Source organism: Dendrobium catenatum, unplaced genomic scaffold, assembly GCF_001605985.2.
Source record: "Dendrobium catenatum unplaced genomic scaffold, ASM160598v2 fragScaff_scaffold_1220, whole genome shotgun sequence".
Lineage (NCBI taxonomy): Eukaryota > Viridiplantae > Streptophyta > Magnoliopsida > Asparagales > Orchidaceae > Dendrobium > Dendrobium catenatum.
Genome location: NW_021319682.1, coordinates 4,155,961 through 4,181,985, shown reverse-complemented (window position 1 = coordinate 4,181,985; position 26,025 = coordinate 4,155,961). Strand labels below are relative to the sequence as shown.

The window sequence follows — 26,025 nt, the reverse complement described above, 5'->3', positions numbered from 1 at the left end:
AAATATATATTTTTTTTATTTTATTTACAAAAAAGTGGTATTTATATGATCAGTACACCTGTAAACTATTACTTTTGAGCAAAAAGAAAAATTAAAAAAAAAATTATAAAGTTAAGTTGGCTTGGTTCCAGTGAACTTGCAAGTTGCCTCTAAAAGAGAACGAATATTCTGTTTGCACCTTTAATTATTTAGAAAGCAAAATAAATAATAGGTAGAACTTTCTAAATTTCAAGACAACCACTTGATGAGGTATTGTTTGCTTTTGGCTAACTCAAATTTATACTAAATTAATATTTCATTTGGTCCGTTTTTTTATCACTTTCTAAAATAATTTTTTAGTAAAAAAATAATTTAAATTTCAATTTTTTATTAAAAAATTTTGTTTGAGAAAATAATAAGAAAGTTTGCCCAAAACTTCATTTGGGATATAACAATTTTTTAGCATAAAAAATTTTGTAATTTGAAAATTATATAGAAATGAATGTTTTAAAAAAATAGTAAAAAAAATGTCCCAAATAAACCTTAAAGCTTTATTTATGATGATTTTTTAATGATTTTTAAAACAGTTTTTTTTTTAAAAGTTTTTTGGACTAAAAATTTTTGCATTAAAAGCTTGTTTAAAAAACATTAAAAAAATAGTCTCAAATTAAACTTAAGGCATTATTTGGGACACCTTTCTTATTGCTTCATAAAATAACTTTTTAATAAAAAATTAAAATTTTTATACTAGAAAATTATTTAAAAAAAATAATAAAAAAATTATCTCAAATCAAGCCTAAATCTCATCCCTTAATCCTTGCAACTTCTGAGAGAGTAATCATGCCAAGTCTTCTGAATATTTAATTTTTAAAATTTGTATAAAGCCTATAATAATATGCTTTCTTTCATAGGATCCGAAATAATTTCTATCCATTTAAAAACTTATGCTCTCCCTATCTTGGATTCTAATCTTGTGTATCATAATTTTCTATTTTCACATAGAAATCAAAATATAAGACTTTTAGATAAAATATTCTAAATAGAATCTAATAGAATTAGAATAATAAGATTATAATATAATCTAATTAGAATTCAATAGAATAGAATATTTTTCAATTTATCCTCCATATATTTGTGCTAATTAAGATTAATAATCTTTATGTCACGTGATGTTGAATCAAAAGAGATTTATATCCAATCCAACAAATTTAATCGTTTCTCTTTGATATCAAATACTTAATATTGCTACATTCCAATTTATTTTTCAACTATGAGACTAAACCCAAATCTAAACCACCTTTAACAATTTTGTTAGGATAAATTTTGAGTTTGAAAATTGATCAAATTTTAGTGAAGATGAGTATCAAATGGTTAGATTAATTCATTTTGAAAATCCTACTAATCAATTAAAAGTTATATTACACTCATTTCAATATAAATTTAACAATTTTTTAGACTAATAACACCAAAATATTTGATCAATTTTTTATATTGATATAAATATGTTAATACTATATTGAGCTTTGCATCATCATCATCATATAATTGCTAAGGCATTCATGAACAAAATATTATAGTCAAGAGTCAAGACTCATCATCTTGAAATATATCAATTCATAAGAAAATATTTTTTTGTTGGGATGTTATTCTATAAATTATAACAAGCGGAACTTAACAAATATTGACTATATTTTTAATTTGTGTTATATATAAACATAAAGAGATTATATTACATAATCTTAAGGAACATCCAATGACTATTAAACTCATCTTTTTTTTTTTTTTTTTTGGACTTTTGAATTAAATAACACAAATTTTTATAGACATCATGCACATACGTAAATTTCGAACTCAAAAACTTTTTGGTTGATAGTAAGAGCTCCTAACGCATCAAGCTAGATGAGTCATGTAATTGATGCTTATCTAGGGGTGTCAATTATTGACATGACCCGAACCCGGGTTAGGATTCACCCATTTAACAAACGTGTCAACTTCGGGTTTCAATTTTCGACCCGTTTAAAAAACGGGTCGGGTCCGGGTCAACCCGGTAACACGAAATTGACCGAGCCGCCAAGTTCCAACTCGAGTAGTCGTAGCCTTGCCCTAGCCCTCACGTCGAACGGTCAAACGACGGAGTCGTACAAGTCGCCTTGCCTCGTGTAGTCGAAGTCGTACCGGTCGCCTTGCCCTCGCGTGGTCGCATCTGTGTCGTCGCCCACTCCCATTCAGGATAGGCCCAGTCGTTGGTTTCGCTATCTCGCGTCGAACCTTGGAGCCGCTTTGCTCTTGAAGTCTCGCAGGCACGCCTCGGCAAGTCGCAAGCTCTCCCAGCTCTTGCGGCCTCGCCCTCGCTTGAACCACGCTTGAATCCTGATCTCTGGATATGTCGTTCGAAGGTCGGATCCGGGTTGGGAAATTTGACCTGTATGTAAGAACAGGTCGGGTTCGAGTATGCCGGTTTTTGACCGGGTCAAGTTGGATTCGACCCGAACCGGCCCAGTGATCTGAATTGATACCCCTATACTTATCCAATTTATATCCCGATACCCTCACACAATAACTTTTTTCCCAATCCATATATTCATTCTAGCAAAAATAAAAAAGGTTTGAAAAAAACGATGGTCATTCATTATCCAACGGTCATACTGGCCTGTTGTTTCTTCTCCAACCATTCCTTAGCTTCTGTTATCTCCACTTCATCATAGCCATGCAAGCGGGTGAATGTGTCAGAATTCCAGTAACTCGCGGAGGGGCCAGTAGTATATACATGGAAATAGTATAATATATGAGCGAAGTATTCGGCCCCTCGCACAATGTCTACGGCCGTTCTCAATGGTTGCTACTACCTCTCATCCCTCACGACCAGCTCCAACCCTCGCAGTACTTCTATATTAGCCTCCTCCTCCTCCTCCTCCTCTCGCTCTTATCGTAATCCCATCTCTTCGAACTCCTCTCCTCTCCCATCGGTCTCTTCGAGCCCTCGACTCATCCGCAACGCTCCAGTTCTTGCTACCCCTTCCACCCTCACTACAGCCGTGGTAATCTACCATTCTACCTCTCTATCTTAATTTGTCTCTCCCATATCTCTTTAATTTGAGCGTTACTTCTTCAAAATAGATATATGTAAAAAAGAAGATTAGAGAGTTAATTAAATACAAGTTTGCATATGTTGTTGTTGTTGTTATTTTTTTTTAACATTTAGGTCAAATTAGATAGACTTATACATACATCACATATATAAGACTCGAATTCAAGACCTCTTAATTTGTAGCCTAAACTCCCAATCAATAGGCCAAGATTAGCTATGTTTGTCATTATTATTATCATTACTTTGTTTTTTGAGATGATTTCATGGATATGCTTTTTCAATCCTTTTTTAAATGACAATTTATTGTATGATAGTTTACAAGTTATATAAAAGAGGTGGATCTTATTTGAGGATATGGTGTGCAAATTTAATATCTTTTCTATCAGGTGTTGATTTGATGTATTTACAGATCATTTCTTTTGCAATACATGCAATGTTATAATATACGCAGCTCATTTTGATTTGTTGGCTGAAAATTTGGCTACCAAACTAAAGGTTTTAGATTGTGATCTTATGTATGTGAACTGTGAATTTATCTTAATTGACCTAAATGTTCTAAAAAAATGTTATGATATGTATATATGAGCAGCATTTCTCTCTGAAAAACAGCAATGTACGTGCTTAATCCATAACAGATATATATGTCAAATAAGGAAAACTCTTATTTTTTTGCCTCTTTAGGGTTTGTTTGGGATTACTTTCATTTTTTTATTTTATAAATATATGTTTGTTTTTGTGTTTTATAATTATGTTTATCAATCTCTTTAAAAAATTAATTCTAACTATTTTAAAAGCACTCAAAATAATTTTGAGGTGGTTTAAGCATTTTTAAAAATACTATCACAATCATCAGTGTAGCCTCCTCCAGCCGCCTCGCCCATAATTGACATCACCATCAAATAAATCAATTTATTTAATATTTATTTAAAATAAAAGTATCATTTTTTTATACACCAACTAATTTTTATTTCATATCAAAATCTATATAAAATAAAATAAAAATAAAAAATAAGAATGGTCCGAAATCTACTTAATCTTTTTTGCATGCTTTAATGCCGGAGAACCACAAGTATCTTAATTACAACTTATTGCCTTCAACCATTTCTCCTCATTCAATTGGCCTCTTTCATTTTTTTTCGAAAGTCATTGTCCGCCACCCACATAAATTATTAACTCCGTTGGGCTGTCCTCTTTATGTAAATATATATTTTTTTTATTTTATTTACAAAAAAGTGGTATTTATATGATCAGTACACCTGTAAACTATTACTTTTGAGCAAAAAGAAAAATTAAAAAAAAAATTATAAAGTTAAGTTGGCTTGGTTCCAGTGAAGTTGCAAGTTGCCTCTGAAAGAGAACGAATATTCTGTTTGCACCTTTAATTATTTAGAAAGCAAAATAAATAATAGGTAGAACTTTCTAAATTTCAAGACAACCACTTGATGATGTATTGTTCGCTTTTGGCTAACTCAAATTTATACTAAATTAATATTTCATTTGGTCTGTTTTTTTATTACTTTCTAAAACCATTTTTAGGTAAAAAAAATAATTTAAATTTCAAATTTTTATTAAAAAAAATTGTTTGAAAAAATAATAAGAAAGTTAGCCCAAAACTTCATTTGAGATATAACAATTTCTTAGCACAAAAAATTTTGTAATTTGAAAATTATATAGAAATGAATGTTTAAAAAAAATAGTAAAAAAAATGTCCCAAATAAACCTTAAAGCTTTATTTATGATGATTTTTTAATGATTTTTAAAACAGTTTTTTTTTTAAAAGTTTTTTGGACTAAAAATTTTTGCATTAAAAGCTGGTTTAAAAAACATTAAAAAAAATAGTCTCAAATTAAACCTAAGACATTATTTTGGACACCTTTCTTATTGCTTCATAAAATAACTTTTTAATAAAAAATTAAAATTTTTATACTAGAAAATTATTTAAAAAAAATAATAAAAAAATTATCTCAAATCAAGCCTAAATCTCATCCCTTAATCCTTGCAACTTTCTGAGAGAGTAATCATGCCAAGTCTTCTGAATATTTAATTTTTAAAATTTGTATAAAGCCTATAATAATATGCTTTCTTTCATAGGATCCGAAATAATTTCTATCCATTTAAAAACTTATGCTCTCCCTATCATCCTTCAAATCTTCCCTATTGCGTTCAGATTCATTTCCAACAGGAGTAGTGCCAGACTGGGCCACGCTTGGGCGGGCCACGCTTGGGCGGGCCACTTCACCATCGACGCGTCCTCCCACTCCTTATATTATAAAAACGCAGTAATGTAATTCACGCGCGCCAAGTCTTCTGTCTCCCCTTTTTTCAATCTCCTCCGGAGTGTTAGTTACCTCTTCTAAGCCAACCGAAACTACAGCAGGAAACCGCCTACAGCAGTTTCAGCAACTGAAGCCCACTACTTCTTCTCTGCAGTTTTTGCATCTCCACGATTCAAAAACTGCTCCTTTCCACTCTATAAATACACACATAGATCTATAGGGCTGAAAGATCTATCGAAATCCAGAAATAGAGTGTATTATATATATACCTTTTTCATTTCTTTCTATTTTATTCTCTTTACTGTTCTATTTCTGTAATCTAATCTCCTATCTGCAGAGCTTGGTATTTCATCCTTCTGATTATGTTTGTATGCTCCATTTCATTAATGATTGCAGGAAATGGCGTCCGTTGATCGACTGAAATCCGGTTTTGAGCAGTTTAAGAAGGAAGTTTACGAGTGCGTTCATGAATCCCCTCTATCAATTTTATTTTCAGGCTTTAATGATTTATAAGGGACCAAAAAGAAAAGAAATTATGTGATTCATTTCTTTCTTAGATCTCTATTATCTTTTTTTACTTTTGGGAATAGTAACAGAATAAAGCTTTGAATCTTATCTATTGGCAGTGCTAAAGAAATTGTATATTCTCAGGATGTGAATTACTTTGGTTTTTGCTAAGCAATATTATTTTCTTAGACGTAAGAGATTTGTTTGGTTTAATTTTGATGGCAGAAAGAAGCCCGAGGTGTTTAACCAGCTTGCCGAGGGCCAGAGTCCAAAGGTAAAGCTTTCCAATTAGAAATAAACAAAATTTCGCTATGGAATTCCAGGCTTTCCCTTCAAGAACTTTAAAACTCTATATCTATTATATAACATTTCCATTCTTTTTTCTGTTAAACTAAGCAACTTTATGTTTCTACAAACGTCCTACTCTCTGTCTCTCTCTCTCTCTCTCTCTCTCTCTCTCTCTATTTAGCATGATTAGAAACGTTTTAAATTTTATGTTATTGAAGAAAATAGGAAACGGTTATTTGATTATTTCCAAAAAGACCTGAAACAGAATCAAACTTCTCCTTCGCAAAAGGACAGAGGCCTATTAAGTATAAATTAAATTATTTTCCAACTTGAACTTGTACAAAAAATAGCAGCAGTCGAACATTGACGGTAAGATTATTAAATTAAATATAATATATTAATATGCCTTTGTGCAGTTTCTAATATTTGCGTGTTCGGATTCACGAGTGTGTCCATCTGTATTGTTCAACTTTCAACCTGGGGAGGCTTTTACCATCCGCAACATCGCTAACATGGTACCACCCTATGACAAGGTATATTTACTTAACCATTTCATCCTTCCTTCTGCATAGCATTTCCCTTCAATTATTTGTGATTTATAACACTTCAGTGTACTTATTATGATTATTTTTTTTCTCCTCTAGACAAGATATTCTGGTATTGGTGCTGCTGTTGAGTACCCCGTTGTTCACCTCAAGGTATTTCTCAATATATACATATATAGAAATTCAATGAGCTTATCACAATTAGCCATAATAATAAATGATGTTTTGTGTTTGACTTTGTCTAATTAAAAATTATTAGTCATCTAAATATTATCACTTACAAAAAGTCCTTTTTTATGAGTGGATGAGGTTATCGATAAGCAATTCTATGATATTGTATTTGTTATAACTTGTCTTCAACTTATCTCATGCTTATAAAGTTTATAGTAAAATTGGTAAAGATTTTGTTTGTGATTGTTTCTTATTGTTTTTTAAATAGTTTTTAGTATAATTTTTTTTTTGTACTAGAAAGTTATTTTAGAAAATAATAAGAAAGTTGTATCAAGCAAAGCCTAAATTTTATTTGTATTAAAAAAAAAGGAAGAAGATATGGTTGAATTGTTGATATCTTAAATATTCCTTATATGTATTAACGATAGGTTAAATTTCATGTATGATAGGTAGAGAATATTATTGTTATTGGACACAGTCGTTGTGGAGGAATCAAAGCGCTCCTCTCTATTAAAGACAATGCTTCTCTCGGCACGTAAGTTTTACGTATATATATTGCCGCATAGCTATAATATTATTTAATACTAGTATTTAGATTTAGTGGTTCTTTTGACATTTATACGTAAAATTTAGCATCTTTTAGTCCAATAGCTTGTAGAAGTTTTGAAGTATTATTTTCTTGGAGATACGGCGATAAGGCCACATTTACTTAACAATTAAGTCAACTTTTTCTGATCGAAATTTCCATAATTATAAATGTTTCTCAAATATTTCAACTCAATAATTCAAATAAAAATCTATGAGAAACATTTTGAAGATTGTAAGAAGTGAAATCAAAGATAAATTTCAAAATAAAAATGCTTCAAACATTACCTTTGTTTAGCTTACTCAGTTAAGCAATACAAATCATAGTTGCTAGAAAGCTATCCCAAACAGTCCCTCTATCCCAAACTACATCATACATCTTCTAAGAGAAAATATTAGAGATTTTTCTCACCAACATAACTCACAAGAAATTTTTTTATCAACTACTCAATTAATGTATATTTCTTCAAATAATATCTTTAAGCAAAATTCAAATGGAATAAATATGTCATATTATTAATCTGGTAAATAACTTTCATGTACAGTGACTTTATAGAGGACTGGGTCAAAATCTGCACTCCGGCAAAAGAAGCAGTGAATCAAGCTCACAGTGATCTCTCCTTTGAAGAACAATGCTCAAAGTTGGAGAAGGTAATTATTAAATTTATTTTTGTCCTCTCGATGTACCCTTATCTTGATATAAATTAAGAAATTCATTATTCAACAGGGTGATATCAATGTAAAAGATTAGGGCGCTATTAGCTACACAAGTGGCATTAAAGTAAATTCATATGCTTAAGAATGATACACCAATAAAATTACTATTTTTGGCAAAACAACAATATCAAATAAATAATAAGACTTCTAATTTTTGGAGTTAAATGATAATCTATTTCAAAAAACTATAAATCAAATAGTATTATATGATATAACTTTTGAATTATTTTTACAATGCATATCTTATTTTTCTAATTCACAATTTCATTGGCCTTTATATACTTACAGGAAGCTGTGAAAGTTTCTCTTGAGAATTTGAAGACTTACCCTTATGTTAAGGAAGGCCTGGAGAAGAAGACTTTGGCTTTGTACGGAGGGTACTACGACTTTGTCAATGGTTCTTTTGAGACATGGGAGGCTTAAAACCATTGTTATATTTTAATTTACTCACTTCAAAGCTTCATGTACCTTATAATATTCATGAAGACTTTTAATGTTTTTTGTGTATTTTGAGTTTGTGTGTGTGTTTTGTCGTCTATATTAATTATGTTGTTGTAGTCACCCACCTCGTAGCTAAGTGTTAGAAGAGCTTTAGTGCTATCACGAGCAATCGTTGGTGTGCTGACTTGGTGTTTATGTATGTGTAAGGTCATTGTAATTTTAATCTTGTACTTTCGTTTCTTTTTGTGTTATTAATGTTACAAGAATGATGATTCTAACTATGGATGGATAGAAAAGTTTCTTATATACTAAAAGTGCACATCTCAATTTCAGTGTACTTGAATTGATGCTCATTAACTCAGAAGATGATTAGATGATCATATGAGTTTAGCAAAGTATGACATTTACTTCTAGACAAGATCTGACATGCCACATTGATCTATAAACGATTGTTACCAACTAAGCAGTCATAATTAATTAATTATAATGATATGGTGATAAATGAATTTTTTTTCACAAAAAAAAAAAGGTTATGAATGAATCTTTATAGTTTGGTGGCTCATGATTAATAATAATAAGGCTTAATAAGGTTTCGTTTGGGACAATCTTCTCATTGCTTTATAAATCAGCATTCTAAAAAACTACTTTAAGAAATAGTAAAAAAGCTGTTCCAAAAAAACGCCAGTAAAGTTAACCATATGCAATAAGCAAAAAATCTTACCAATTAAGCAGCCTATTCAAAACTCTTACATAAGAGTACTACAGAGTTATTAAGCAAATATGTCTACAAGTCATAAAAAAAGTCCTTCAAAACTTAACAACTATGATGCAAGCCCCCCTTTTTAATGATATTATTAATGCAAATAATAATATTTAGTAGTTCAAATATTTAACTATGCATCATATTATAAACTATAAATTATAAAAAATACTCATGTCATGATGAAGTCATATTACGCTTCTACAAATTGTATATATTACTTGATAAACAATGCATAAGCTTCAAATTAAGTAAAGTCAAATTAATACAAGTGTTAAATAGCCATTTAAATTTTTCAAAAAAAAAAAAAAAAGATAATCTCAAGATATTTTGACCCATTCTTAGTATAAATAATTTAATGCATAGTGAAAAAACTTCTGTAAAATTATGAAAAAAAGATAATCTCAAGATATTTTGACCCATTCTTAGTATAAATAATTTAATGCATAGTGTTTTATCATGTGAAGTTAAATTAATGCTTCTTTCGATCCAATTTTAGTATAAATAATTTAAAACCTAAACTTAATTTCTAATGCGAAAATTTTTAGTTCAAAATATATTTATACTAGAAAGTCGATTTAGAAAACTGTTCCAAACAAAGCCTAAGAGCTAAATAAAATACTCATTAATGATTATTTAATTACTTATTTGATGATTTATTTTATATTTTTCATATATCTTATATACTTTAAAAATAATATATATTATTTGAGATTTATTTATGATAAAAATATCAATTAAATAGCAATATATATATTTCATCAAACAACTAAATAATACTCAATGAATTGTCCAAATCTTAGTTAAAATCTATAAATACAATTGATATAATACTCAATGAATTGTCCAAATCTTTGTTAAAATCTATAAATACAAAAAAAAAAAAGGTTAAAACCCACTTATGGGGCCTACACGTTAATATCAAATATCGATTACAAGGCCCTTAGAAGGACCCTCCAGCTGACTATGCTTAGAAGAGCTACAATTAAAAAGAAAAATAAAGCCTACTAGCTAGCCGGTGGATCATTTATCTAATAATACAATAAAGCATAAAATTAAAACCGGTCTGCAGAGCAGTAGCACCCAAAAATCGGAAGTGAGGGATTAACTCATTCAGCATAGACTTCCTGCAAAAACAAAAGGCACAAATTAAAATGCAAAGGAAATAACTAGTAGAGAGAAGTTTGCATACTGTGAGGCTCCAAAACTCAGACATCCAAATAATCCTACAAAAAACTCTCCAAAAATGGGTATTATATAAGTAATAATTAAGATGAAATATAGGAGAATGGATCTTAATTCTAACAGAATCAGTAACAGAAAGAAACTTGATGGGCTCACGGATATCCAACAAATCCAAGTAATAGATCTCCTTAGTAATCACCTTACTAAAGAAACATAAAATGATGGATAACCCAGTAAAAATCCAGATATACTTACAGTAGAAGCGATTAACACCAAGATTCAGCCAAAAGAACTCAACTAACTCCATAACACCAAAACGAGAGTTAGGAAACCCATCAAGAATGTGACACAAGCAAGAAATCAACAGCAAAGAACAAAAAACAAACAATCCAACAAACCAACAACCCAACAGAAAAAAAAAAAGGCATGAGAAATATAAGAAAGACCCAATTTATCCAGAGAAATCATGCCTATGAGAGGGGAAGGTAGATTCATCACAGAAAAGTTATTAAAACTAAGACTTTGGGAGCCAAATTTAGCCAACCAATCAGCACAAACGTTCCCTTCACAATAAATATGGGAAATATTACAAGTAAGCTTATTAATCAACATCTTAATCTTCCTAATAGTATAGAAATCTTGAGGTTACCAAAATTGTTCTCAGAGATCACATGAATAATAGTTTTAGAATAAACTTCAATGTTCACATGTTGGTACCCAAATTCCTGCAGAGATCTAAGCCATAATTTAAACTTAACAATTCTGAAGACAACACAGAACAGAGATCCAAAGGCTCAGAAAAAACCTCCACAGGATTGCCAAGATGATTCCGGATAATACCACCAATACCCGCATAATTACTACCAATAAACCCATCAGTATTGAGTTTAACAAAAGGAAAATTAGGTTTTAACCATCCAACAATCCGGACCGTCCTAATTTCACCAGCAGTAGCACAATTTAAACCAAAATAATCAGCTAACATATTATAGTTTTTAAAATTCTTACAGGAAATAAGTTTAACATATAGCAATTGTAATACCTTATTTCTAATATTAGTAATTATCAGATTAGCATTCATCTTAATCTCCTCGTACTTAAAATCATTTCTAGCTTTCCATAAATACCAAATAATCAGGATGGGGAGTAAGTTTTGAATATGACCCTTGCCTTTAGTAAACCACTTAATCAAAATATCAGTCAAAGCACCATTATTATGAGAAGCCTCTAAGCCAACCAAGTTACTGAAATGATACCAAACATACCGAGCTATGGAACTATTAACAAAAATGTGTTGAATGCTCTCGATACCAACACAGAAATTAGCACAACATTGGCATTTAGAAACAAGATAAAAACCTTTTTTTCATAATCTATTATCAACAGGCAGATAGCCTTTAAGACATCTACAAGTTAATAAAGAATAAGAATTCGGAATGGTATTATGCCACAGAGTTTGAAAAATATGAGAAGTATCCTCTTTCACTCTAATATGCTCCCACATGTTTTTGAAACTAAAAGCACCCGTAGAGGAAAGTTTAAACAGAATTTTATCTTGCATATGTAATTGTAACGGGATTTTAATAATCAACTCAAAAATTTCTTGGGGGACCACCTCAAGCAACTTAGACATGTTTCACATACCATTGAGAAAGAAATCATTCACTTTAATATTATCAATGGTAATTGTATTAAAATAATTGTCAATAGAAGAAAATCATAACCAATTATCCTGCCAGAAAGAAACCTCCTCATTCCTGATACCCCATTGAATGTTCAAATCCGCTTCCCTTTTAATTTTGCAAATTCTTTTCCAAACAGAAGAGTCAGGGTTTTTGTAATGAGCAATTAAAGGATGCATACCCTTACAGTACTTAGCAAACATAAATTGAGCCCAAAGACTAATATTAGAACGCAAAGTAAACCACAGTTTATGAGAAAAACTTTGAACCATATCAGTAATCGATTTGCAACCTAGAGAGCCTTCCTCATAAACACCACACACATTTTACTCCACTTAGCCCAATTAATACAGGTTTTGTTGTTAGTAGCACCCCAAAAAAATTTGTTTATGAGTTTTTCCATACGATTGCAAACGCCAATAGGGGGGTGCAGCGTATGAAAGATAAAAATAGGAATATAATTCAGGACACTCTTAATCAAAGTTAACCTACCTTCATAAGAAAGAAAATTAGAAGACCAATGCATGAATTTCCTTTGGAAAATAGTGAAAATGTTGTCAAAAAGCATAACTTTTTTCCTACCTCTAGTAAGAGGAGTACCAAGATATTTGATAGGTAGATAACAGGAATTAAACCCACACAACCGTTTAACCTTGTTGGAATGAGTAGAATTCACAGATTTGCCAGTGATAAAATTACTCTTGTCTCTATTAATAGAAAGACCACTATATAGTATCCTGAAACCCTTCCAAGAATTTAAACAAAATTTTAACATTTTTAATCGAGGCATTAGAGAAAATGATGAAGTCATCCGCAAAACTAAGATGAGAAATAGGAAAACCACCAGACGTGCGGAAATTCAAATTAGGAAACCTCCTGTAAAGATGCTCCAAACCCCTAGAATGGTATTCCATAGCAATAATAAAAAGAGAAAGGGATATAGGATCCCCTTGTCTAAGACCATTCTTAGATTGAAAAAAACCATGGTTCCTACCATTGATGATAACATAAAAGAAACAATTATTAATGCTATGTTTAATAAGGTTAAGAAAAGCTTGGTTAAAACCAAACAAAGATAATACTTTATAAAGAAAATCCTCATTCAAGTTATCATAAGCCTTAGTAATATCAAGTTTAAAAATGATATTGCCACCAGTACTTTTAACATTAATGTCATGGACCAATTCTTGGGCTAATAAAATATTGTCAAAAATGCTTCTACCTTTAACAAAACCAGTTTGGTTAGAGGAGATAATTCTAGGCAAAATAGAAGATAATCTAGATGCAATAATTTTCACAACAAGTTTGTTAAAGAAAGTACAAAGACTAATAAGTCTAAAATCATTCCAAAAAAAAGTGTTCTTATATCAATCTATAAATACAATTGATATGTCATCAAAAAACTATCTTGATCGGATCTCGAGGCAAAAATCAAGTTGAAAACTTATAAAATTAAATCTAGGATCATCTGGACTCTGATTTTAGCAAACTTATAGTCGAATAGAGCGTCTCGGGAATACAAACCCAACGAAACCAAATTCAACTTGATCCAAGCCCAAATGGCTCCAAATCAAAGACTCGAAGCACATTTGGAAGGTTCAATCCATAATTTGGATTACCAAACAGTTTTCAAATTAATATGACATGCTTATAATCTAATCGAGTGGCTTGACAAGACGAATCCAACGAGCCCAAGATCGTTGAATTCTAATATCATTAAGACCTTCAAATGTCTGACGAACGTTCTACGATCAATGAATTCAATATCGATCGTCCATCCAATCCTCTCCACATTTGCCCTTGATCCTCCCCCTATTTACGGGTCATGTCATCCTAAAAAAACTATAAATAGCCCCTCATTTCTCTTGAGAGGGGGCCCAAGCATGAAGAAGATGAGAAAGAGTAGGAGGGAAGAAACTCCTCCTTGGCCACCATCGGGATTCACCCCGACTTCCACGAGACGCCAGAATTATGCCCGACTTCCACGCTAGACTGAAATTATGCCGACTTCCACGAGACTTCGAAGTTCTGCCCAACTTTCAAATGACGCCAAAACTCTGCCCGATCTCCAAGTGACGCTAGAATTTTGTCCAATCTCCAAGTTACTCTAGAGTTTTGCCTGAATATCATCTAACGCTGGAGTTCTCCCCGGCCACCGACTGATGTCATACTTCTACCCGACGCAAGACCTTTGCTTGTCACCAGATTTCTACCCAAAGTCGGACTTCTACCCGTTGTCGGATTTTCTTCGGACATCTATCCAATGTTTGATTTCTTTCCATTGCTGGATTTCTACCTGACGCCGTCCTTCTGAGCTCTGTCGTCAGACAACGGTCCTTCCGACCTCCGTCGCCCGCCGACTACGGTCCTTCCAACTTACGTCGTCCATCAACAACGGTCCTTCCGACCAAACGAACACGTCAACAGTGATTCTTTGTATTTCTATCATGTACTTCATAGAATGTACATCAAGCAAATGTCTTCCCCCTAATGAAGGGCTTCATTTGTAATCGATTGCAAATAATATTTGATTCATTCAAACTGGGTTAGGCCCCGTGGTTTTTCCCCCTTTTCAGGGTTTTTCATGTAAAAATCTTGGTGCCTCATATGAATGCTACGTGTACCCTCTCTCATATCTGTGTGTGTGTCGGATTTTCGTATAGAGTTAAGACGTTAAATTCTATATTTCTCTACCACCGTGAAGATTCTATGACGCAACAACAATTATACTTAGTAATTAGTCTATATATTTTAAATAATAAAATATTTAATTAGTTTGGAAGGATTACGATTTGACCATTATAAAATAAAATATTTATAAGTTTGAACAAGATTTTTAACAATTAAAAAAAAATGAAAGAACATACACAAAATAATAAGATAGTTTTATAAATTGTGCAACAGCTTGGTTTTAAAATTTTTTATTTTTTATACTAAAAAACTGTTTTAAAATATAATAAAAAAGTCATCCCTAAATCTCATTCCTTAATCCTTGCAACTTTCTGAGGGAGTAATCATGCCAAGTCTTCTGAATATTTAATTTTAAAAATTTGGATGAAGTAGCTTCTACTCTTGCGCCCTTCTGATCTCTTTTCTTCACTCTTCCTTCGGCGAGGCCGGAGGATTTTTTCTTCCTTTTTTTTTCGATGGCATCTGCTTTTCCATCTTCTGCTTTTCCTCCGCTTGGTTCTTCAGCTGGAGGGAAGGTTCCCATTGTCCCGAGAGATTGGTCGAATGTTTTTGCTCCTGCTAAAGACTCTCCCAAAGCTTTTAATTTTTCTCACTTTCTTGAGGAGCCTGAAGTCATTCCTTTTTCTGGGGAAAAGCTTCTTCAGGGGGGTGAAGATTGAAAGTTATGTTTGGTTGGCTACTCGATAGGAAGGAGACCTTATTACGAAGCTTTACTTGGGGCCATTAAGAAGACCTGGAAATTGATAGGCTCGGTGCAGCTCCTCTCCTTAAGTGACGGTTTTTTTCTTCTTCGTTTTTCTTGTAATGAAGATTTGGAAATGGCGTGGTCTAGAGGTGTTTGGTTCCTGTTGGGTAAACCATTCGTTTTGCAGAAATGGCATCCCAAGTTCAAACCTTTGAAAGAAGATTTCAAGACTGTTCCCATTTGGGTAAAAATCCATGATTTACCGCTTGCATGCTGGAATTCTGAAGGGATTTCAAGGATTGCAAGTAAGATTGGGGTGCCTATTGCTGCCGACAGACTAACAGAGCAGAAATCTCGCCTCACTTTTGCTCGTGTCTGTGTTCTTGTGGATTGCTCGGCGACCTATCCGGAGGAGATTAAAGTTTCTCTTGATGGGGATGTTGTGTGCTTGAAGGTACAATATGAATGGAGACCTTTTCCCTGTTCTCACTGTAAGTCTCTAATGCACTTCTCCTCCTCTTGTCCGTCTAAGCCTGAAGTGGTTATAAATGAGGAAAATGTGGAGAATCGTGGTAGAAGCTTTAGTAGGAGGCCCCATAACCGCAAGCATTCCAAAAATCAACAACCTGTTAATCTTCCTGCTGAGCAGGAAACTTCTTCACTTCCTCTGAAAGCTTCTAATGGTGGCTCTTTTACAGACCAGGGGGTCTCTAGTGTGCTTGGTAAAGACTTACATTACCAGCCTCACTCTCCGCCTCCTTTCAAAGTAGTTACCTCTTCTACTGATCTTACCCTGGTTCCTAATGCTGCTGCGTCTCAGTCTGATATGGTGGGAGTTGGGGTTGGGATCCCTAATCTAAATTCTCCCAATCATGCAGCTTCTTCCTCCACTAGCTCTCTCCCTCTCATCAATAACTCTGCTCCTAAAGTTACTGTCTCACCTAACCGATTTGATGCTTTAAACATTGAGGATGATTCTCAGTCGCAAACTTATGTTAATGAAGAGCATGAGGATATCTATGTCCCTGATAAGGCTGATGGCGGAGGGGATTTCCAGAATTATGTGGGTAATAAGTCTCAATCCAAACAGCCTAGTCCTGCTTCTAAAAAAACTGCTAAGGGTAAGCGGGTCAAAAAAACCCAAAAACAATCTAAGTCCAAATGACTTCTCCACACCTTGCGGCGTGGAATATCAGGGGTTTTAATCGCCCTGATAAAGTTTTATGCTTTAAGCGTCTTGTGGATTCGTTTAAACTTGATTTGGTTTGTGTGTTGGAAAACAGGATTCAGTTGAAATCTTTAACTGATCAATTTTTTGAGTCTTCTCATTCTCTCTTTTAGAATGAATCAAGCTGCCACAATTTTGATCATGCATTGTCTGGGAGAATTTGGGTCAAGTGGGACCCTCTCAAACTAAACTTCACTCCTAATTTCATTTCTTCTCAAATGATTTCTGGTCTTGTGACAGGCTCTTCATTTTCCTCCTTTCAACTCACTGCTGTGTATGCTTCCAACAGTAGTCAGGAACGTAAAGCTTTGTGGAATGACATTGGTTTGGCAGCCCCTGCTTCTCATATGCCGTGGGCTATTATTGGCGATTTCAATTGTTGTAGGTTCGCTTCTGAGAAGCTGGGTGGATCTGATATTAATCAGGCTGCTTTGTTTGATTTCAATTCCATGATCTTCAACAATTGTCTTTTGGATCTGCAATCGATTGGGTGTAAATTCACGTGGCATAATCAACGTCAGGACAATCCAATTCATATCAAACTTGATAGAGTCTTGGTAAATGATTCCTGGTTGAATTCCTATCCCGACTCCTTCTGTTCTTTTCAGAGTCCTTCTTGCTCTGACCATTCCCCGATTCTTTTACTGTCTGGATCTCATAATCAGTCAAGGCATAGGTTTCTCTTCAAGAACTATTGGACCAAGCTTGATGAATACTGGTCTCTCCTTGCTGAGTTCCTTTTCATGCAGCATTCGGGAAACCCTTTGGCTAATTTCTGCAATTCTCTGAGAAGTCTTAAACAGAAAATTAAAGCTCAGAAGTGGGCTTCTTCCTCTTGTGTTAGTAGACACATTGATTTCCTTCATGCTACTCAATAATCCCTGTTGGATTCTCTCCATACTGATCCTTCCAGCTCATCTTTGAATCAAGCTTATAAAGAGAACAATGCCAAGTTAGCTGAGTTTATGTCTTTGCAAGCTTCCTGGATTATTCAAAGAGCCAAGGTTAATTGGTTGAAACATGGTGAAGATGATCTTAAATTCCTCTATGCTAAAATTAGGATTAGAATGGGGAGTAAGAAATCGGTTGTTAATCTGTTCAATCATAATTCTCAATCTTCAAAAGAGGAAGTTACTGCTACCATCATTAATTACTATCAAGAACTTTATAATCCTATCCCCCCTTGCAATAGGGATTTGGCTATTTTCCCTGTGGGGACAGCCTTGGCTGCTGACCAAGCTCATTCTCTTATCTCTTTTGTGACGGATGGAGATATTAAAGCTGCTGTTTTCTCTGGCTCTTCTAAGTCTGCCCCAGGCCCTGATGGTATAAACTTTCACTTCTATAAATCTGGTTGGCACATCCTTGGTCCCTATGTCTGTAGGGCTATCAGATCTTTCTTCATTAAAGGTTATCTCCCTAAAGGTGTTAAGGCTACTGCTCTAGCCATTGTTCCTAAGAAGAAAAATGCTTCTAATATTTCTGATTATAGACCGATTGCCTTGTGTAACGTGCTTTACAAAATCATTGCCAAAACTATGGCTACTAGAATCAAGCCGTTCATGAATTTGATTGTTAAAGATAACCAAGCTGGGTTTGTGAACTCTAGGGTGTCTACTGACAACATTCTTCTTGCAAATGATATTCTTTTTCATGCTGGTAAAAGAGGTGGGGAAAAAATTTTCTGTGCTAAGTTGGATATCAAGAAAGCATTTGATTCTGTCTCCAGGGATTTCCTTCTTGCTAGACTTAATCAGAAAGGTTTTCCGTCTACCTTTACTAATTGGGTTAAGGCTTGTGTCTCTGATGCCAATTTCTCTATTGTCTTGAATGGGGCACTTGAAGGTTTCTTTCCTTCTTCGGCTGGTTTGAGGCAGGGGTGTCCTCTTAGCCCATATCTTTTCTGTATTGTCATGGATGCCTTCTCTAACTTGCTGGATGGTAGAGGTTTTAAAGGTATCTCTAATGGGAATTTTAAACTTTCACATCTCCTGTATGCTGATGATGTCTTAATTTTTGGTGAGGCTACAAATGAGAATTGCCAAATTCTTGTCTCTGTCATTAATGATTTTGCTAACTCCTCTGGTCTAGTAATTAACCATGACAAATCCTATATTATGTTCCCTAAGCATGTGAGTAATCAGCTGGAGGTGTGTCAATTGCTTTCCATTCATACTATTGTTTCCAAGATCACCTACTTGGGGATTCATCTCTCCTTCTATAGGCTCAATGTTGCAGATTTCTTGCCCTTGTTGGATAGTATTAACAAAAAACTAAATGGCTGTAAAGCAAATCTCCTTTCTCTTGCGGGCAGACTTCAATACCTCAAGTTCACTATTCAAAACACTATTGCCTACTGGATTAGGGGGTCGATAATACCTAAAACTGTGCACAAGGTTTTCAAGAAAGTATGCTCTAGATTCTTGTTTTTTGGCAACTCCAATACTGATAAGAAGCTCCATATGGTTTCTTGGGATAAAATTTGTTTACCCAAAGAAAAAGGTGGTTTGGGGATTTATTCTATTAATGCTATGCAGTTTGCATTCAACTGTTCTGTTATTTTAAAAATGTACAACTCTGTTTCTCCCCTAGCTTGCTGGCTGTTAGCTAAGTATTGTTCTCCTTGGAAGCCCCCTCACTTTTCTGCTTCAAAATTGTGGAAATCGATTTGTTGCACAGCTGGTAGTGTTAAATCCCTTTTCCAGTTTAGAATTTACAAAAATTCTCCTATATCTCTAAAGTGGGATCACTGGTGCTTTAACTCTACGTTGGGGAATTTTTGTGGTATGGTGGATAATTTTGGTTTACCAGACATCATGTTGAAAAATATTATTTCTATGAACCGTTGGGATTATTCTGGGGTAATCCCTTCCTTATATCACCAGACTTTGACTCAAATTAATATTGAGGAGGGTGAGGGGCCTAGCTTGTTATGGAAGGAAAAGAACTGCTTTCATTTTAAGCTTTTTATCAAGGAATATTATTCTGATTACAATGACTGCTCTTGGGCTAAATTGGTCTGGCATAAAAAGTATGTTCTTAAGCATGCTGTATTTGTTTAGTTGGCCTTACGGGATGGCCTGAAGACGGCGGATGCGCTAAGAATTAGGCATATTCTGGTTCCTAAAACCTGTAGCCTATGCCATATCTGTGATGAATCTATTGCTCATATCTTCTTTGAATGCTCTTTCTCTTTTTCCATATTAAGATGCTTAATTCCTGGGGTGGAAATATTTCTTCTCAGACCGACCATATTGCAATTATATGACTGGATGAAAGTTAAATTCTGTGCTAATGTGACTGATTTGAACTTTTATAAGTTGGCGGTCTGCTGCAGTATATATTTTATTTGGAAAGAAAGGAATAGTAGGAGATTTAGTGGTATAAATCAATGTTCTACCACTGTTTTGCTGTCCATCAAAAGGGTGATGTTTGAGAAGCTGTTGAATTGGAAGAAAGTTGATGTTTTGCTGGATAAATTATAAATGGCTGGTTCTTTTTGGTCCCCTGTCCCTTCGTTTTGCCTGGGGTTATAGGGGACTGGACGATGATGATGCTCCCCAATGTGTGTTCCTTGGAGGGTCTTTGGGCAACCAGGGACACATTCTCTTCTCTGAGTCCAGTCTCCTGGCATCGGGAGCTGGTAATTTTTCTCTCTTCATTGCAGGATTTTGCTCGGTCTGGATTTTCTGGTGCCTCCCAGCTGCTCATCTCTGCTGTCATCTTCGTCTGTGGTGGCTTTTTTGCTGTTATTGGCTGTTGTATCTACCAATTTTGGCTCTTCATTTATCTTTTTTGGTTTATACTGGGTGGTATACATGTATTTTGGTTTTTTTTACTGTCGCTCCTCATTGTTTGTATTAGAGGAGGAGTTTTTTTGCAGTAACCTTCTTTATATGTAACCTTTATTTCTTTTGAAATATAGGGGCAGTTGCCCAAATTTTAATTGGGCTAGGCCCCGTGGTTTTTCACCCTTTTCAGGGGTTTTCCATGTAAAAATCTTGGTGTCTCATATGAATGCTACGTACAACCTCTCTCATATCTGTGTGTGTCGGATCTTCGTACAAAGTTAAGACATTAAATTCTATATTTCTCTACCACTGCGAATATTCTATGACGCAACAACAATTATACTTAGTAATTAGTCTATATATTTTAAATCATTAACATGATAAAATATATAATTAGTTTGAAAGGATTACGATTCGACCATTATAAAATAAAATATTTATAAGTTTGAACAAGATTTTTAACAATTAAAAAAAAATGAATGAACATACACAAAATAATAAGATAGTTTTATAAATTGTGCAACAGCTTGGTTTTAAAAATTTTAATTTTTGTATACTAAAAAACTGTTTTAAAATATAATAAAAAAGTCATCCCTAAATCTCATTCCTTAATCCTTGCAACTTTCTGAGGGAGTAACCTTCTTTATATGTAACCTTTATTTCTTTTGAAATATAGGGGCAGTTGCCCAAATTTTCCCAAAAAAAAAAAAAATTTTTGGATGAAGCCTTTAATAATATGCTTTCTTCATAGTATCCAAAAATAATTTATATCCATTTAAAAACTTATCCTCTCCCAATCATCCTTCAAATCTTCGCAATTGCGTTCAGATTCGATTCCAACTGGAGTAGTGCGAGACTGGGCCACGCTTGGGCGGGCCACTTCACAGTCGACCCGTCCTCCCATCTCCAACCGAAACTACAGCAGCAAACCGCCTACAGCAGTTTCAGCAACTGAAGCCCACTATTCTTCTCTGCAGTTTTTGCATCTCCACGATTCAAAAACTGCTCCTTTCCACTCTATAAATACACATATAGATCTACAGGACTGAAAGATCTATCGAAATCCAGAAATAGAGTGTATTATATACTTTTTCATTTCTTTCTATTTTATTCTCTTTACTGTTCGATTTCTGTAATCTAATCTCCTATCTGCTGAGCTTTGTATTTCATCCTTCTGATTATGTTTGTATGCTCTCCATTTCATTAATGATTGCAGGAAATGGCGTCCGTTGATCGATTGAAATCCGGTTTTGAGCAGTTTAAGAAGGAAGTTTACGAGTGCGTTCATAAATCCCCTCTATCAATTTTATTTTCAGGCTTTAATGATTTATAAGGGACCAAAAAGAAAAGAAATTATGGGAATAGTAACAGAATTAATCTTTGAATCTTATCTATTGGCAGTGCTAAAGAAATTGTATATTCTCGGGATGTGAATTACTTTGGTTTTTGCTAAGCAATATTATTTTCTTAGACGTAAGAGATTTGTTTGGTTTAATTTTGATGGCAGGAAGAAGCCCGAGGTGTTTAACCAGCTTGCCGGGGGCCAGAGTCCAAAGGTAAAGCTTTCCAATTTCAATAATATAATTTTGGACATAGATAAAATTAGAAATAAGTAAAATTTTGCTGTGGAATTCCAGGCTTTCCCTTCAAGAACTTTCAAACTCTATCTATTATATATAACATTTCCATTCTTTTTTCTGTTAAACTAAGCAACTTTTATCAGTTTTATGTTTCTACAAACGTCCTCTCTCTCTCTCTCTCTCCTATATATATAGCATGATTAGAAACGTTTTAGATTTTGTGTTTTTGAAGAAAATAGGAAACGGTTATTTGATTATTTCCAAAAAGATCTGAAACAGAATCAAAATTCTCCTTCGCAAAAGGACAGAGGCCTATCAAGGATAAACTAAATTATTTTCCAACTTAAACTTGCACAGAAATAGCAGCAGTCGAACATTGACTGTAAGATTATACATATTTTAATGTATAAATTTCTGATTTTAGTTGTTCAAAATCAAATCCTCCTATGTGCAGTTTCTAGTATTTGCGTGTTCGGATTCACGCGTGTGCCCATCTGTATTGTTCAACTTTCAACCTGGGGAAGCTTTTACCATCCGCAACATCGCTAACATGGTACCACCCTATGACAAGGTATATTTACTTAACCATTTCATCCTTCCTTCTGCATCATCAAGAAGCACTCTCTATAATCACAACAAATTTTTTTTTTTCTATGTTACAGATTTATTAGCATAGTATTTCCCTTCAATTATTTCTGATTTATAACACTTCACAGTGTACTTATTATTATTTTTATTTTTTCCTCCAGACAAGATATTCTGGTATTGGTGCTGCTATTGAGTACCCCGTTGTTCACCTCAAGGTATTTCAATGAGCTTATCACAATTAGCCTTAATGAATGATGTTTTGTGTTTGACTTTATCTAATTAATTAAAAACTAATAGTCATCTTAATATTATCACTTGCAATTACCCCTTATTTTTAATGAAGGGATGAGGTTATCTATAGGCAATTATATGATATATTGTATTTGTTAGAACTTGTCATCAACTTATCTCAAGCTTATAAAGTATATAGTAAAATTGGATATGATTTTATTCATGATAGTTTTCTTATTGTTTTTAAAATAGTTTTAAATAAAAAAATTTTATACTAAAAATTTGTTTTAGAAAGAATAAGAAAGTTGTACCGAACTAAACCTAAATCTGATTTAATTATATTAAAAAGGAAGAAGACATAGTTACATGGTTGATATATTAATTCCTTATATGTATTAAGGATAGGTTAAACTTCATGTATGACAGGTAGAGAATATTATTGTTATTGGACACAGTCGTTGTGGAGGGATCAAAGCGCTCCTCTCTATTAAAGACAATGCTTCTCTCGGCACGTAAGTTTTACATATATTGCCACATAGCTATAATGTTATTTTATATTTAGTATCTAGTTCTAGTAGTTCTTTTGCCATTTATACATAGAATTATGCATCATTTAGCCCAGTTGCTTGTAGAAGTTTTGTAGTATTAGTTCTTGGAGATATAGGGTTATCAGGATATTGCTACATTTATGTAACAATTAAGTCAGACTTTTTCTGAAGTTTCCATAATTGTATATGTTTCTCAAATATTTCAACTCAATAATTCAAATAAGAATATATGATAAACATTATGAAGATTGTAAGAAGTGAAATGAAAGATAGAATTCTAAATCAAAATGCTTCAATCATTGCCACTGTTTAGCTTATTCAGTTAAGCAATTCAATTCATAACTTAAAAAGAGCAACATGATTTATACCACATATAGGAGCTATATATCACAAAATATAAAAGAGTATAATTTATAAATTGTTTGGGACTGCTATAGTATTTTATAAAGTTAATTGTGAAGTTTTTATAGAGAAAATGTCTTGTTACTATAGATATAGAAAACACCTTTTCATCTTAAAAATCCTTGAAAAATAGTGAAAAAATAGAAAAAAATAATAACAAAATAAAATTATGATTATTATGTGAAAAATATAGCTGTTCATAAAGCTATCCCAAACAATCCCTCTATCCCAAACTCATCATACCTCTTCTAAGAGAAAATATTAGAGATTTTTCTCACCAACATAACTCGCAAGAATTTTTTTTTATCAACTACTAAATTGTATATTTCTTCAAATAATATCTTTAAGCATAATTCAAATGGAATAAATATGTCATATTATTAATCCGGTAAATAACTTTCATGTACAGTGACTTTATAGAGGATTGGGTCAAAATCTGCACTACGGCAAAAGAAGCAGTGAATCAAGCTCACAGTGATCTCTCCTTTGAAGAACAGTGCTCAAAGTTGGAGAAGGTAATTATTAAACTTATTTTTGTCCTCTCGTTGTACCCTTATCTTGATATAAATTAAGAAATTCATTATTCAACAGGGTGATATCATTGTAAAAATTAATAGATTAGGGCATTATTAGCTATACGAGTGGCATTAATTAAAGTAAATTCATACTCTTAAAAATGATACACCAATAAAAATACTATTTTTGGCAAAAGAACAATATCAAATAAATAATAAGACTTTTATTTTTGGTAGTTAAATGATAATCTATTTCAAATAACAATAAATCAAACAGTATTATATGACATAACTTTTGAATTGTTTTGATAATGCATATCTTTTTTTTCTAATTCTCAATTTCAATGGCATTTAAATACTTGCAGGAAGCTGTGAAAGTTTCTCTTGAGAATTTGAAGACTTACCCATATGTTAAGGAAGGCCTGGAGAAAAAGACTTTGGCTTTGTACGGAGGGTACTACGATTTTGTCAACGGTGCTTTTGAGACATGGGAGGCTTAAATCCATTGTTATATATGTTGTTAATTTACTTACTTCAAAGCTTCATGTACCATTAATATTCATGAAGACTTTTAATGTTTTTTGTGTATTTTGAGTTTGTGTGAGTGTTTATCATCTCAGTCAATTATGTTGTTGTAGTCACATGCCTCGTAGCTAAGTGTTAGAAGAGCATTAGCTCTATCACAAGCCATCGTTGGAGTGTTGACATGGTGTTTATGTATGTGTAAGGTCATTGTAATTTTAATCTTGTATTTCCATTTTCTTTTGTGTTATTAATGTTACAAGAATGATGATTTTAACTATGGATGGGCAGAAAATTTTCTTATATACTAATAGTGCACATCTCAGTTTCATTCTGTACTTGAATTGATGCTCATTAGCTCAATAGATGATTAGATGATCAGATGAGTTTAGCAATATATGCCAATTACTTCTAGGTAAGATCTGGCATGCCACATCGATCTATGCATGATAAACACTTGGATCACTTAATTGCAACTCAAACAATTGTTACCAACTCAGCAGTTATGATTATAATGTTATGATGATGAATGAATTTTCCAAAAAAAAAAGTTATGAATAAATCTTTATAGTTTGGTGGCTCATGATTAATAATAATAAGGCTTCATTTGGGATAGTCTTTTTATTGTTTTATAAATCATCTTTCTCAAAAACTATTTTAAGAAATAGTAAGAAAGATGTTTAAAAAAATACCAGTAAAATTAACCATACGCTATAAGCGAAAAACCTTAACAACTAAGCAGCCTATTAAAAACTCATACATAAGAGTACTACAAAGTTTATTAAGCAAATATGTCTACAAGTCATAAAAATGTCCTTCAAAACTTAACAACCATGATGCAAGCCCCCCTTTTTAATGATATTATTAATACAAATAAGAATATTTAATAGGTCAAATATTTAACTATGCATCATATTATAAACTATAAATTATAAAAACTACTCATGTCATGATGAAGTCATATGCCGCTTCTACATATTGTATTACTTGATAAAAATTACATAAGCTTAAAAATAAATA

At 33.0% G+C, this 26,025-nt stretch overlaps 1 protein-coding gene across 1 annotated transcript in view; it reads left to right on the top strand.

Moving 5' to 3' along the window:
* The first annotated feature begins 2,709 nt into the window (after positions 1–2,709).
* The window catches only part of LOC114580706, a 37,082-nt gene continuing 13,766 nt past the window's right edge, over positions 2,710–26,025 (top strand). The window contains exons 1-16 of the mRNA XM_028699121.1: positions 2,710–3,017; positions 5,740–5,801; positions 6,076–6,124; positions 6,555–6,671; positions 6,783–6,836; positions 7,304–7,389; positions 7,985–8,090; positions 8,445–8,573; positions 10,373–10,375; positions 21,836–21,897; positions 22,127–22,175; positions 22,654–22,770; positions 22,949–23,002; positions 23,445–23,530; positions 24,378–24,483; positions 24,849–24,977. Of these exons, the coding sequence (XP_028554954.1) occupies positions 2,793–3,017; positions 5,740–5,801; positions 6,076–6,124; positions 6,555–6,671; positions 6,783–6,836; positions 7,304–7,389; positions 7,985–8,090; positions 8,445–8,573; positions 10,373–10,375; positions 21,836–21,897; positions 22,127–22,175; positions 22,654–22,770; positions 22,949–23,002; positions 23,445–23,530; positions 24,378–24,483; positions 24,849–24,977 (1,434 nt within the window). The 5' untranslated portion in view covers positions 2,710–2,792. The remainder of the gene's footprint in view (positions 3,018–5,739; positions 5,802–6,075; positions 6,125–6,554; positions 6,672–6,782; positions 6,837–7,303; positions 7,390–7,984; positions 8,091–8,444; positions 8,574–10,372; positions 10,376–21,835; positions 21,898–22,126; positions 22,176–22,653; positions 22,771–22,948; positions 23,003–23,444; positions 23,531–24,377; positions 24,484–24,848; positions 24,978–26,025) is intronic.